This window comes from Vipera ursinii, assembly GCF_947247035.1.
Source record: "Vipera ursinii genome assembly, chromosome: Z".
NCBI lineage: Eukaryota > Metazoa > Chordata > Lepidosauria > Squamata > Viperidae > Vipera > Vipera ursinii.
In genome coordinates, this window is record NC_139517.1 from 86,700,181 (window position 1) to 86,716,189 (window position 16,009).

The 16,009-nt window shown below is 37.2% G+C and overlaps 1 protein-coding gene across 8 annotated transcripts in view; it reads left to right on the plus strand.

Annotated features, from left to right (window-relative positions):
- TBC1D5 (TBC1 domain family member 5) overlaps positions 1-14,397 on the plus strand; it is a 343,189-nt gene extending 328,792 nt beyond the window's left edge. For all 8 annotated transcript variants that reach the window (XM_083376132.1, XM_083376127.1, XM_083376129.1 and 5 more), the window contains one exon: positions 10,890-14,397. In XM_083376132.1, coding sequence (XP_083232258.1) covers positions 10,890-11,183 — 294 coding nt within the window. In that variant the 3' untranslated portion in view covers positions 11,184-14,397. The remainder of the gene's footprint in view (positions 1-10,889) is intronic.
- The last annotated feature ends 1,612 nt before the right edge of the window (positions 14,398-16,009 follow it).

Below are 16,009 nucleotides of genomic sequence, written 5' to 3' on the forward strand. Positions count from 1 at the left end.
TTTTTGTAGATGTTTCATTACCCAAACTGGATAACATCATCAGTGCTAGTGAGAAGTGGGGTTTGCTCCAAGTTTATATTCTAGTAGCTCGTCCTGTCACTGTTGGTGGGGGTGATCTTAGTTCTTTGGTTGGTTGTTTACTCTGGGCTTATTTGGCAGATCCTTGATTGGGATATTGTTTATTTGATCATTGGTCTGATCTTAATCTTGGAGTTAATCTATGCTCATCTGGATGCTGATTGCTGATGGGGTAACCCTTTTTTTCCTTGTTGATTTTCTCTTTTTCATAGTATGTAGTTATTGTTTATATCTATGTGTTTATTGATGGCTAGAAATTGTCTAGTGTTTTTGGACTTATTCTAGAATGGTCACAATTTCCCAATTGAAACAATAGTTAAGTCTGCCCATATGTTGTGAAATTAAAGAGTTTTCATCATGCCTTCTAACTGCTAGTTGGTGTTCATGGATGCATTTTGCCTGTCTTCTGCCTGTTTGTCCTATATAGGGCTGATACAGTCATTACACTGTATGTTGCAGATGAGCCCTGCTTTTTCTTGTGTTTACTTAGAATATTTTGAATGGCTTTAGTTGGCTTGTATGCTATGCTGATTCTGTGTGGTTGTGGTAGTCTGTTGGTGGTTTCTGAGATGTTCTTGAATATCTTGTATTGGTTGCGCTGTATTAGGTTGAATAGTCAGGCACTTTTTGATAAAGTTGTGTGAATATCCATTTTGTTGGAATATGTTTATAAATATTCTGTTTTCTTTTTCTGTTCAAGGTTGCTACAACTCGTGTTTGTCTAAAGTTCTTAGGTAGCTTCTTTTGTGGGAGGTAGGGTTGTTGCTTTGGTGGTGAAGCACTTGCTTGATGTGGGTGATTATTTTGTACACTTGTGTTTCTAGTTTACCATTGTGGTCTCTGCTGATCAGGATGTCCAAGGAGGGCAGTGATATGTTGTTTTCTCCTTACCTGATAAAGTGGATTCCTTTGAAGAAGTTGATGATTCTATGGAAGTTCTCTTATTGGTCCTTTCTTATTAAAGTGAAATGTCATTTACATATCTGGTCCATATTTTGGGTTGTATTTGTGGAAGTGCTGTGGCTTCTAGATGTTGCATAACATGTGCTATAAGTCCTGAAACTAGCAATCCCATAGGTGTACTTTTAATTTGTAGGTAAATTTGTCCATCAAATTGAAGTATGTAGTTAGGCAAAGGTTTATGAGATCCATAATCCTGGGTGTTTAAGTTCAGTATTTGGTTAAGTCAGGTGTGCTGGGGAGCAATGTGCATTCAATAGATTCTTTAGCTAATTCCAGATCTATAGACATAAGAAGGGCTTAAACAGTGTTCACAGTGTAAAAATGATTTCTGGTTTGGATCATCTAAATCAGGGCTTTTCAACCAGTGGTATGCATATCACTGGTGCTACTTTGGCACCTGTCAGATGGTAAGCAAATGATGGGTTGAAAAGCACTGTTAAAAAAGTGTAAAAAAAAGTATAAAAGTGGATGAGGTGTGGCGGCAGCGCCGCATAGGCTTGTGGGAAAGTCAGATGGAGCTGTGCAATGTGTTGCCTCAGTCCTTCTGAGAGCCCAGGATCAGCGCACACAGCTCCAGCTGATTGGCGGCAGCCTTGGGGGTGACAGGCAGCCCCAGGGAATCTTCAGGCAGAGATTCAGCTGGAGCTGTGCAAGGATCAGCACACACAGTTACAGCTGATTAGCGCTTCCAGCGCACCCAGAAGGAGGTGGGGAAGAGAGAGGAGAGGCTGTAAAAGGAGCAAGTTTTGGTGGGAGAGGGGACAACGGGCAGGGGGGAAGATACGTAGTGGTGAAAGAGAGACAGAGAAGTGCAGCCTTGAGGAGAGCAGTTAGCTAGAGGTGCCTTGAAGAGAAAAGGGCGGGAAGAGATTATAAAAGAAGGGGTGAAGAGAAGGGAGGATATAAAAGAAGGGAGGAAAGGGGATATAAAAGAAGGGGGAGAGAAGAGAGGATATAAAAGGGGGAGAGAAGAGGATATATGCCTCAATTGCGAATCTTGCAATGAACCCTAAAGCTGCAATGACAGGAGACTTGAATTAATTCAGTGCCTGCTAAAAGTCAAACTTCTAAGGGTGATTCTATAAGAAATTTCTGATTCACCTTGCTGACAATTTTCTCCTCTAGAGGATGAAGAAAAGTTCAGGAAGAACAGCTGTGCTTGATCTGTTTCTAATCAGCAGAAACTTTAGCTAAAGAAGTAGAAGAAGAAAGAATTATGAAAAACTGTGGTTCTTGGTTTTATAGTTAAATATGTATTTAAGGAAACCTTTGTTTAAATGCTTGATGCTAAGCAGAAATGTCCTGTTATCTGTCTTTATTTTTTTCTCTCTCTCTGGTGATGAATTATGGAGCCAGTTCAAGTAGATGGAGAAAGCAGCATTCTGTAATATCAGAGGAAAAAATTAATTTGAGATGAAGCAACTAAGAATATAAGAAATATTTCATATTTGTTTAAGACAGAAGCTTGGATGGGACAGTATCTGTACTTTATTCTCAGAATGTCCACCTTCAGTGTCCTTGTAGTATTACTTGTCATTCGCCCCTTCTCCTTTTTTGTTTCCTTTATAGGAAAGTGCTATCAGAAAATGCTCCAATTATATCTCATTCTCATGCAACGTTACATGCTAATATCAGATGCATGGTGATTGTTAATTACATTCAGTACCATGCAAAAGTGTTGTGCAAAAATGCTATAATTTTAAGAATGCTTTCAGAAATAAAAGTGCTAATAGTTTATTTCTCCCAATTAACAAAAATGGAAAGTAAAGGAATATAAGAGAAATCCAAAGCAAATCAATATTTGGTATGATCACCCTTTGCCTTCACAACAGCATCAGTTCTTACATTTGCATTCTTGCAAGGTTGAAATACAGTTGTTAACTGAAACAGAAATAGCTGTGTAGGAGGCTTAAAATTGGGTGAGGAATAGCCAAACTCTGCTACTAAGGTGAGGTTGTGGAAGACAGTTTCATGTTACAGGTCATATACCTTGGAAAAACTGAGCACAGGAACAAGGCAAAAGGTAGTTATACTGCATCAGCAATATCTCCCCCAGGCAAAGATTTCAAAGCATGCTGGGATTACAAGATGTGCTATTCAAGCTCTTTTGAAGAAACACAAAGATGGGCAAAGTTGAGTACCATAGACACAATGGTTGACAAAGGAAACTTAATACAGCAGATGAAAGACACATCATGCTTACTTCCCTTCAACATCAGAAGTCCAGAAGTGCCATCAGCACAGAACTGGCAGAAACCACTGGGACCCAGGTACATCCGTCTACAGTCCAGAAGTGATTTTCATGGAAGAATTGTGACCAAAAAGCCATACCTCTGATGTGGAAACAAGACTAAGTGACTTAATTATACATGAAAACATAGGAACTGGGTTTTGCCAAAAAAAATGGCAGCAGGTGCTTTGGACTGATGAGTCAAAATTTGAAATATTTGGCCATAGCAGGAGGCAGTTTGTTCACCAAAGAACTCAGGAACAGTATGATAATGAGTGTCTGCAGGCACTGATGAAGCATGGTGGAAGTTCCTTGCAAGTTGAGGCTGCATTTCTACAAATTGAGTTGGAGATTTGATCAGGATCAATGGTGTCCTTGCCATTGATACAACTAAGGTACTCAACTGTCGCATCGTTCCATCTATCATTGAAGGCATTTTATATCCTAGAAAAGGTAGATGGATTGCATCAAAGAAGACAAGAAATGTGTGGGTGTCATCCCTGAACATGCTTTGGATCAACCCAAACGGAGATGGCTTTGTCGATAAGTGGCCCCTGCCATAGTGCAGGAATAACACTAAGAAGAAGAAGAAGAAGAAGAAGAAGAAGAAGAAGAAGAAGAAGAAGAAGAAGAAGAAGAAGAAGAAGAAGAAGAAGAAGAAGAAGAATGGTGTCCACAATGCTGAGAAATTCTTATCCATCATGCCATACTACCAGGAAGGTATGTAATTGGCCCAAGTTTTATTCTGAAGCAGGACAATGGCTCCAAACATACAGTCAATCTCATGAAGAACTATTTTCAGCATAAGCAAGGAGTCCTGGAAGAGAGCCCTGATCTCAACATCATTGCATCTGTTTGGAATTACATGAAGAGACATTTTGGGGTTAGTTCTCCAAGATGTTTGGAACTGCCAAGTTCCTTCAAAATCTGTATGCAGGTATACCTAGAAGAGTTGATGTTGTTTTGAAGGCAAAGGGTGGTCACACCAAATATTGATTTGATGTGGATTTCTGTTCATTTTCCATTGTTAATTTATAAAAAATAAACTATTAACACTTCCATTTCTGAAAGCATTCTCAGTTTACAGCATTTTTGCACAACTGCTGAATACTTTTGCACAGTGTGTATATTTGTTTCTTCCTAAATCTACACCAAACTTATTCTTGACTTGTTCATTTTTAATATCTATATTATAGTTATACAGATATGATATATTAAATATCTATATGATATTCTATCATACTCTATAGCATTTCCAATTAGGGGTCCTAATTTTCCCAATAGTATTGAAACACATTGTTATTAAAAGTTTCATATTTTGTTAAAAAAAAAGGTTGAAAAAAAACTTTTAAAAATTTCTTTATATAAATTAAATTGCACAAGTGTTATGGTTGTTTGGGGTGCTTTTAAGGAATACATTAATATTAATATTTTCTGTTTATGGAAAAAAGGATGACTATATTACACTAACGGATCAGCATTTTATTGCAAATACAACTTGGGCACAGATAAAATAATTGCCTTATCAGCATGTACCATGTATCCCCAAAAGTAAGACCCAGTCATATATTATTTTGGCTCCAAAGGAGGCATTAGGTTTTATTTTCAGGGGGTGTCTTATATTTTTCATGACACCTGCCTCGCCTCGTGGCAGTGGCACAAACAGCCCCGTCCAGCAGGAACCCATGTGGCTGCTGCGCCTGCTCATGGCATCACGCTGATGCTGCCACAATGAGGTGGGGGAGGGGTAGAAGTGCACCAAGTACCCACTTCCTTCAGGGCCCCACCAGCCAGGCCATTTCTTGATCAGTGAGTTTCCCTTTCATTCCCCTCCCGAGCCGGACTGCCATGCTGTGGAGGATGGGCAGGTTAGGCTCAGTCCCCCTCCACAGTTCAGGTTCAGGGGCAGTGATGGTGAAAGATCATGCCTCTGTCAGAGCCTGAATATGCTGAGAAAAATGAGCTGGAACTGGACCCTATGAAGGCTGAGGGAGAGGTGTCTGTGGCTTCAGAGGAATGTGGGGAAGAGCAGGGCAAGGCAGGCCAGGGCTTTTCAGGATTGGGACAGGATGAAAATGAGAGAAACATCTCAGGCGATGAGCAAGGGCCACCCCCTCCTGATCCTACAGCACAGAGAGTGGAGAGAAGGAGGGAACAGTGCAGGCAGGCTCAACAACCTGGGAGGAGAGTGCCCTGTTCCTCTCCACAAAGCACACTTGGAGACTGAGACTTAAGGAGACACTGTGGGGAGGGGGATTTGTCGGGAACAAACGCTGATTTCTTGGAGTTTTGTGTGCTGTTGCGGATCTTGGAAACAAGTCTCTGATCTCTTGTTCTGTGTTGTGATTTCTGCTTGGAAATCCTGAAACACTGACCATTGGACCATTGGACTGGCTGACAAACTTGATTTGGTGTTCAAAGACCTCAGATTGAATTTTGGCTTCTCTTCTGAAACTGCTCAGGCAAGCCTGTATTTCCACAGATTTTGGATGTATGTTTCATTCCTTGTTATTTATGTGGCCTTGGGTAAATTACACTTCTAATCTAACTGTATGTGAAACTACTTTCAGCCAGAGGTTACTGAAGATGTGTGTGTCTTACTTTGTTCTGGGGCTTGCCAGAAATGGAGCATTTGGGGAAAACTGGAGCAAATAAAGGGCGGTTTGAACTGCCAATTGACTGTTTTGCCTTTGTGCTGTGCCCTGGGTCATCACAGCCGCTATGCCACACTGGAGGGGCTTTCTTTGCGCTTTGCCCCACAGATCACCTCCCCGGTGGTAGCTGCCACCTCCTTCTCCACCAACTCCAGAGTTGAAAACCAGGTTAGTGAAGAAATGGTTTCAGGAAGACAGAGGAGGTGGGTGGTGATAGACCAAATTCTACAGCAGCGATGGAGAAGGGAGATGTGGGGCAATGCAGGATGGCAAGCAAGTGCCCTTCTCTGCGCAGAGCCACTCCCCATTCTCCTCTCCAATGGCGGTGACGGAGGGCCGGCAGGAGAGGCTTGCAATGCCCGGTCACAGCGCAAGCCACAGAAGAGTTGGTGGAGAAGGAGAAGGTGGCTGCTGCCAGGCAGATGATCTGTGAGTAGAAGCATGAAGAAAGCCCCTCCAGCAGCGAACAGTGGCAGCAGAGCCTTTCACTCTGGCTCCGAAATAGAAGAGGGGGACCTGGCCTTCCCCGCTCATCTCCGTAGCATGGTAGTCTGGCTCGAGAGGGGAGTGAAAGGGAAGCTTGCTGAGCAAGGAATGGCCTGGCTGGGAGGGGCCTGAAGTAAGCAGGTGCATGTGCCTGGGGCAGCTCCACCGCTCCCCACCTGCCTCGCCTCATTGTGGCAGCATTGGCATGACACACGCTTTGCCCCATTGCAGCAGCGGAGAGGATGGGGTCCTAGCTATGGCTTATTTTGGGGGCAGGGCTTATATTAGGCCAACCCCCCAAAAACAGGGTATTTCTTACTCTTGGGAAAACACGGTAGGAAAATAAAAACTGGTGAATAGTTGTTTGTAGCCCTCTTCCACATAGGGCTCAACTTTGTGCTGGAATCAGTTGTGCAAATTCCTGAGGAACTTGCTGCATGCCTTCCTCTAGGCAAGGGCATTTCTACAGCTACACTTTAACTATCTCTTGGCTGCCAGAATAAGTCTCTGCTAGTTGAAATACTGGCTGAAACAAATTGTGGCGACTAAGGAGGGTGGAGGGAATTCTTAGCTTAGCTTATTGTGTCTGATTATGTTTCCTAAGAAGTAAAAATAGCTTCTGATTTGACTTATTATGAATTCTCAATCTGTGTTCAGTTTATGTGAGATTAGAAAAAGCCACAGAGAAAGCATTTAATTCAGAGCTACATAAGATTGAGGTACAAAGATTGTTTTATTTTTACAATTTTTTTCTGTCATGGGGTAGTAAGAAAATGGTTGGCTTCTTTTAGGTACACTAGAGAATAGCCACTAATTTAGGCAATAATCTTATCCATGCCATTTGTAATTTGTTTACTATTAAAGATTTGTTTTTATTTAATGTTTAATTTGTTTAGTTCTGCAATAAATTGCTGTTTGTTCATCTTGTTTCCCTTGCTCCCAGTTTGTTTTCATCTGTTACATCCAGATTTAAAAAAAGTCAAATACTGTGGCTTTATTAGAAAATGCAGTAGCTTACACAACTGTAATTGAAATAGACACAACAAACCTCTAAATTTTATTTTTTATTTATATCCTATATTTATTATTTTTACAAATCACTCAAGGTTATCCAACACACTTTGTTCCTTCTATTTTCCCCCATAGCAACAACCCTGTGAGTGGGTTGGGCTGAGAGAAATAGTGACTGGGCCAAGGTCACGCATAGCTTTCATGACAAAGATGAGACTTAAACTCACCAACTATCAATCTAAATTATAAATCAATCTGTCTCCTCAAGGTAAAAGAAACAATTTTAAAAGTAATATGCCAAATGAATATATTTTACCTTCTTTTTAAGGGACTGTTAAAATAAGGCACATACTTTAAAAACCTTTTAAAACTATAAACTACACAACTTTTTAAAAACTTTTTCAAATATAATTTTATTGATGAAATTTTTAATAAGAAAAATAATACAAATATTAGAAAAGAAATGGAAAAATAAGTAATAATAGTTAATAGGAAAAAATAAAAAGAAGAAAGGAAAAAAAAGTTTATTAAAAATTTGCTTCTGATCTTTTCAACAGAGATTATAAATGCATTTATATTTCACCCTTTCTTTCTAAAGTTAAGTCATAATCTCCTTCTTTCATAACCTGCCTTTTCTAATCTTCAAATGCATAAATCACAAATTCATTTTTCTCTGTTTTCAGCAAAAAGACTCTTATGGAGTTTCCATTCACTGATTCTTTTTCTAATCAAACAAGTTAATTTTTGCCATCTCTGCTGATTCAGTCATTTTCACCAACCATTCCTCCATTGTGGGTATTTCATAGTTTTTCCACTTTTGTGCCCATAGGAGGCTCACCACAATAATCATACATAAAAATAATCTTCCATGGTTCTTCTCTAATTGACTATTCATTAACTGTATCAAAAAAAGTTTAATTTGATTGAATGTTTATCTTTAAAATTCTGTTGTAGTATTTCAACCCAGAAAGCATGCCTTTTTTACAAGTCCATCAAGTGTGATAAAATTATCTTTCAAGTTGTCCACATTTATAACATAAATTTGAAGTGCCTTTCTACATTATAGACAATTTTTCTGAGATCATATACCTAACTACATCATTTTTACAAGAATTGTCTTTTAAGTTATAGTATAAATTTTAATCCATTTAATCATGTTTTTCTATTCTTTGATCGGTAAGATTTCATTTGGTCTTCCATTTCAAATTTCAGTAAAAAAGTATACATTTTAATAATTTGTAAATAGTTTAATTTCTGCCTTCTGCTGCTCAATTCCAAATGTTTTATTATTTGTCTTAAATCTGTCTCTTAACTGTGTGTAAAAAGATCTTTCAAAACTAAATCCCTCTGCAAAATAGCTTTTTTGATTTAATATTATATTCTCTATTAAAAGAATTAAAATTGTAGAATTTAGAACTAGAAATTATAAAAAAAATTAAGGTGGCAATAATAACCAAATTTATTAAAAAATTAGTTAACAAAGGAAAATAACAATAGCAATAACAAAATAGCAATAACACCAACCAACCCCACAACTGCATGCATATTTGGGCTACCCATGCAAGGCCACAGATCCATGTTTTAATACATCTCTCTTCTGGAAGAAAAACATACCAGAGGATAGGGGCATTGGCAGAGAATATTGTATTATAGACCCAGCAATCAGACTTTATTAACTAATGAAGCCTGAAACATATCTGAGATGGTGAGATGTAGTATGTACAATATATGTTGGCCTGCAAGGTAATAAATTAAAAAAATGAATGCTAATGTCCGCGTGACGCTGGTGGCGCATGCTCAAATGGGGCTGCTAGCACCCATCCCAATAGGCCACAGACCGGAACTGGGCTGCACCCCACAGGTTGGGGAACCCTGGTTTAACATATTCCATTTATAAGGAATGTTTATACCAATGATAGAAACGTGTACTGGTTGAATGATTTATAGAGAATATTAGGCAGATTTGGGGATACAGTGAGAAGGGAGGCACAAAATTATGACAGGAAAAGTGAGTAAGTGAAATTAAGTTACAGAAACAGTGCAAGAAAATTAGAACAGGTAGAGATAGTCCTCAACTAATGACCACAGTTGGGACCAGAAATTCCATTGATAAGCAATGAGGTGCTTGTTAAGTGATTCATAGAATCATGAACTGACTTTGTTTATCAGAAGCGGGCTTGGAAGATGACAAATGGTGATCTCAAGATGTGGCAGTTGTCAGAAATACATGCCGGTTACCAAGCACCCAAATTTTGATTACATAACCATGAGGATCCTGTGATGGTCATTAGTGGAAGGACCAGTCATAAGTCATTTTTGTTCAGTGCCATTATAACTTTGAACAATTGCTAAATGAATGGACTAACTGCACATAAATTTCCATATCTTTACTATTAACACATTTCTCTTTTCATATTTCTACAATTTTCATCTTCAACAGTAATTCAACCTTAGCCTTTGAATTTTTATTCCAATTATCCAGCAGTTAATCAAATTAGCATGAATTTGTTTTAGTTTCCTTCTATTCCTCCTTCATACATATATGATATATATTGCTGAAGGGATTTTTTTTCTCATACCATGATAGAAATACAATTACTTTATGTAGTAGTTGTACACTGTTGCCTGTTGCCCTGATGTTTGAGATATTGCTTGTTGACTATATTTGATACTATTGAGTTTTATTCCTCTACCAGAAATTCATGAAGAAGAGTATTTTTGAAGAACCATATGGCACTAGGCTTAAGGCTGTTAATTTTCAAAGCTCCTGGAAGTATAATTCTGTCATTTTCCATTTATTCAGGAGCAGGAGCAGATGGAAGAAAACATGCTTCATGTCACTATAAGACTTTTTAAACGGAAACTGGCAGAGAAAGAATAGGGATAAACTCTGGAAATACCATCATCAGAAAAGGCTAGGGTTACCAAAGATGTTATACAAACCTGAACTGAGAAAATAAATCTATATCAAGTTTTATATTTTAAACTTCTGCACTGAAGTTATTTCAGAAAGTTTTCTTTGCAGTTTAATACTTACCATTAAACCTTTTTAATATATTGTGAATCACTGAGAATCACCTCATAGTGACATTTCCATGCATAAAGATACTCACCATACAAGAAGACTAAGTGCACTCAATAAAAAAAATTCAGAAATACTGGGCAGTCAGGAAGCTGAGAAAATTAAGTTCTATGCTTGTTTCTATTAAGAAAAGGAACATCTCTACATGAAAACCAACTCATCCTTTATGATCTATAGGAGAGGCGCTGCTTAAAGAGTTTCCATCTAGGACCCCCTTTATATGTACCTTTTTTGGCATGTAACTTTATGCGGGAGCAATGGTGGAGGCATCACCAACCACAGCTGTAGAGGTATGTCCCAGCTGTGATTATGGCTGCTGTAGCTGCATCCTAAAGAAATGACTTGTTTAGGCTTTATCATTTAACTGTTTTTTTCTCTTTCACAGGCTACTGATCATCCAGGTAGAAGTCCTGTCAAAAGACACAGTGATGATTACATCCTAGTTTCTAAAGAGGAAGGAAAAATTGTTTCTGCTTCTTACCAGGAACAGACTCTGCCTGCTTCCCAGGATGTGAACATAAAGGCTGAGGCTCCATGTCACACTTCTTTAGCCTTCACTGATCCACTGATGGGATCTATGTCTGCCTCTTCAAGTAACCTCAGTTCTAGTCCTGATGATAGCAGCAGCAACAACAGCAAGGATTCTGATTTTACAATTGTTAGCCCTCTTGAAATGTAAGAAAGCTATTCAAGAAGTTAGCATCTCCTGTGCCTCAAGACTTGATCTATTGTGATTTCAGATTTATAAGGCTAAACATGTCAATGAACAGATGCCATCCAGGCAACCCAGATTAACCAGAAACTAAAAACAACAAACATGTAATAATTTCTTTTACAATACACACATGTAATACCAAGATGTAATATATGAGTGCAGATACTTGTTGGTTTACTCCTATTAACAGATTTTTGAAACATTGAATTAGTAAGTTTTTATTCCCCCATCATATAAAATAAAATGCATTGCATAATCTCATGAATTTACTGAAAAGTACTCACTCAAATATAGGGAAACCAATTAATATAAAAATAATTTCAGAACCTGATAGATATGTAGGGTAGGAGTAGAATCAGATATTCCTCTCATCAGACAAGAGGAATAAACGTTTCAAGTTATACCCCACTTCTTGTCTGGTGCTACCTTTTGAATTATTTTCTGAAGAAGAAAAACAGCTATAATCACTTTATAGATGGTTATGAACCAATAACTTACTCATGCAAATATTCATACCTAGAAATTAATACAAATTCAATGCCTTGAAACAATTGGGATTATAGGTCTACTAGTCCTGAATTTGCTTCCTAACATCTAGGATGTATTTTTTACAGTTATTTCAAGATTTCTGCCATCCTATTTTGCCTAGGAACAAAGTTTATTGGGAATCTTAATGCTGCAGTATTCCTTAACCACTTAGAAAGAGTCATTTTTAAATGTTAATTTAAATACAGGATCTATCTTTTTGCACTAAGGACAGAAAGATTCCTAAAAGTTTGAATCTCTGTGCTGATTGTGATTCACTCAAGGGCAGATTTCTCTGTCAGCACTGTAGAGAGCTAAAATATTTCTGGACACAGTTCATTCTATTATCCTGGCAATTGCAAAATAACATTCATAGGTTAGTGTCCAGTTTTGGGAGGAGTTAGTTTTTGGGTTTTTTGGTTATTTAGTAAATAATATAGTTACAAACATCAACTTTATGAAACAGCCCAAAGTCTATACCTTATTGAGGCACTCTGATTTCTAACTGGATTCCCTTTTCTCATGCAGCCATTGCTAATTCCACAGCATTGTGCAAGATTGCACTTACTAATTTTATTGACCCAGAGAGGGGGGAAATAATATATTAAGATTTATTGGTCAAAATCATGATCTTATGCTGGTCTTTCTTCCTGGTATGTAGTATTCATTCCAAGCAAATTGCATTTTCAAAACTATTTTGTTGCTTGCAATTTGAATGCTATTTAACTACATAGAGAAATGGGTCTTGAAACCAATATATCTTTTTGATATTGCAGCAAACTCAAATACAAGCTTTCTCCAGATCTAGTTAAGAAGAGAAACATTTGTTCAGTGATTTAGCCTCCAAAAACTAATTGTCTACTGTAATAGGTAATGAACAATTCTTAGATAGAAAACTCCTGTAGCCACAGTATATGCAACATATTTAAAAAATGGCTTTTCTGAAAAAGTTAGGTATCATTATCTCTTGAAACAGTGTCTAATATAACGTGATCATTTTCCCCCTCCTGGTTGATAATATCTTGGAGCTTTATTCTTAAGCAAAACACTCCTGGTATGTTTTATTTTTATTGGACACTCAATGCTGTAGCCGTAATCATGATTGATAGGGCATGAGAATGTGAACACTGATGTATAATAATTTCCATTACAATTTCCATGAGCAGTTCTTTTCTCTATGAATATGACGTGTGAATCATGATAATCCAAAGTGTAACGTGATCACAAACTACAGCTCTTTTTGAATATTATGCTAGAAACTTTCTAGATCATACAGATGGAATTTGAAATATTGAAAAATCTACTGCTTTCTGAACTTGTTCTGAGCTTGATGTGATACATTTAACTGAATTGACTGTCCTAGAATTCATTTGATTCTTCCCAAAGTCACTTGGATTTGTAATGCACTGTCCTTTAGCCATAATTTTGCATCTGTGAATTTACTGGGCATAAGACTAAAATTATCAAATAATATATGGCAATTGTATAATTACATGGTCAGATAACTTGAATGAGTTATGAGAAGATGCTCCCTCTGTCTTTTAAAATTAGATATAATATTGAGAGTTTACATAAAGAGTTTCAGAATATATAATGAGTAGAGTTAATGAATAAAGTCATCACATGACTGTTGATCCAAATGAAAAACCTAAAAATGTTCTGGTTATGCAATTTTAAATCTAATACTCTTTTACTTAGACTTTCACAAAATAAATCACCTCAAGATTCAGCCCTAGGATCTGTGTAGATTTATTTAATTTCCTTGATATTTGTGAGGATGATAAAAGAGGATTAAATTGCTGTTGATTAATTTAATGTGACTAACCCTGAATTTTTCCTTTCTTACCATACATTAAAAGTGCCATTTAAAGCAAATTATTTAATAGTGGAAAATGAGCAAAATAGATGAGAAAATAGTAAGTCACCTTTCACTTTATTTGAAGGAAAGAAAAAATAGTTGGATAGAGGTCTGGTTGGTTTTTTTTTTTTGTTTATTAGCTTTGCTTTTAAATGTTTGACTCCTTTGCCTATTTTATGGTTCAAATTATTTTTCTTGTCAGAGCAGTTTTTGCTGTAATATGTTTGCCTTATTTAGTATGTACCGGTATTTACTTTCTCAATGTTATGCTTCTGGTTTTATAAAGTAAACAGCACTTTGCTAACAGAAAAAGGTGAGTAATTCCTTTGGAAAAGTCAAATATATTAATCCCATGTTGTAAAATTTAATAATATACCAAACTTAATTTTGCATGGCACTGGAAGTGTCAATCAAAAAAGATTAGACCATAATAACATATTGCTTTCTACCAGGTGTACTAAGGTTCGCAAATTAAAGCACCAATTAATTTTCTCTCTTAAGTGCAATCTGCTCATCTCAGCTATTGTTAACCGTAAACTGACAGGAAAGAATATAGAGTATAAAGGGTTCATTAGTATTAATATGTGATGCTCTAAAACATTTTTCAACCTATTAGAAGCTCTTCTGGGTTTCTTGCATCTTTAAACTACGGTTTCATCTTTTGCATGTCATCTTACATTGCTGAAGAATGTTGAGAATAATTTAGTAACTAATGTTCATTTTTGGCTATGAAAGGCTGTGTTTTCCTCTCCTAAGAATGATTGCCTACTTTATTAAAGAAAGAACTAACATGCACACATCTTGAATTTTGTCTTTTATTTTGCAGTAGAATTCTCCCAATGTTTTAATCCATGAAGTGATAGTAATAAATAATTTAAAATACCATTCAGGCACTATACTCCTTGAGACATGTATTTGGGAGTCAACAGTGCATGAAATGATGCAGATACAAAGGAGAAAACTATATACAAAGAAAGGAAAAATGGACCTATCCCCTATATTTTTACCAATATTATCTCTTTCTTGTGTTTTGGGTTTATATCACTCTTTCTCTTGAAAAAGCCTATTCCTGTCAGATTTATTAAACACAAATATTAAATATTTGTTCTGTGGGGGAAAATTGGAATGTGTATTAAAATCCTACTCCTTCACCTCAGTGTCTGTTATTGGAAGTTCTCACATTATTTTTTGAAGCCCTTCAGTTGTGCAGGATTCTTTAAGTGATGTTAAACTTAGTTACCTCACCACTAATATTTTTAGTTTTATAAAAGTTTTTATACATCTGAAGCATGGTCAAAGGCAAGAGTGAGGCCCAAATGACAAAATAACATACCTTTTGTATTTTGCATTGCAAAAGATATGATCACGTAGTGCAATTCTGAAAATGGCCACCATGTTGAAGGGAAGGAAGGAAGGAAGGAAGGAAGGAAGGAAGGAAGGAAGGAAGGAAGGAAGGAAGGAAGGAAGGAAAAAAAGATTAAGAGTAAGTTTCTCCAATTACATATGTTTATAAATCCAAACTAATCAGAAAAATAATAGGGGGGAAAAGCATTCCATATAAGAAGGTTAAATAAAATATAGAAAACCAGCCCCTAACATCATAAACACAGATTCATCAAAAATGAAAGAATTTATGTTCTTGATATTAAAAGGTAACTTAGTTGTAAAGAGAAAGAAACGAGTTCCAAACATTCATCTTCACTCTATAAACCAAATCCAACATCCAAATTAATTTTCTATAAAAAATACCTGCTGGAATATTGAAAATCTCCAAGTGGAAATACACTTCATAACTGAAGAATGCCTTTCTTAAATTTAAAAATTAAAAGTAAATGAAAAGATGCTTTAGAAGTGGGGTTAGTTCTAGTGTCTGTTCTTCAGGCAATGCCACACCATTGAACAGTCATCTACTCACCAGCAGGATTCATGATCTTACAAGCACCACTTGTCCAGAGGACAAAGGGGTTAATTTCCAGACTCTCCTTAACTCCAGAAGTTCTTCCAGCAGCAAGATTGAGGCCCAAGCCTCAAAATTAGTTGGGTGCTGGAAGCTGTTCAACTGCCTTCTTCACCTGCTAGAAATTACCAGTCAACCCTGCCAGTTCTGTGGAATCAAACGCAGGACCCCAAACCAATAAGTCTCACTGCAGTATTTATTGTTAACAGTGCGCACTGAAGGAATTCCTGCCAAAGAATAGTGGGCAGAACTACTACATACAAAACTATACAGTCATATTTCTACATTTCAGAAAAGGGAAGAAAATTATATAGCCTACATCAGTGGTGGCAAACCTATGGCACACGTGCCAGAGGCAGCACTCAGCCCTCTTGGCACCCGTGCCACCGTCGCCAGCAGCAGGTCCATCAGGATGCCACCGCTGCCCAGAGCAGGAGCCCCGCCCAGCAC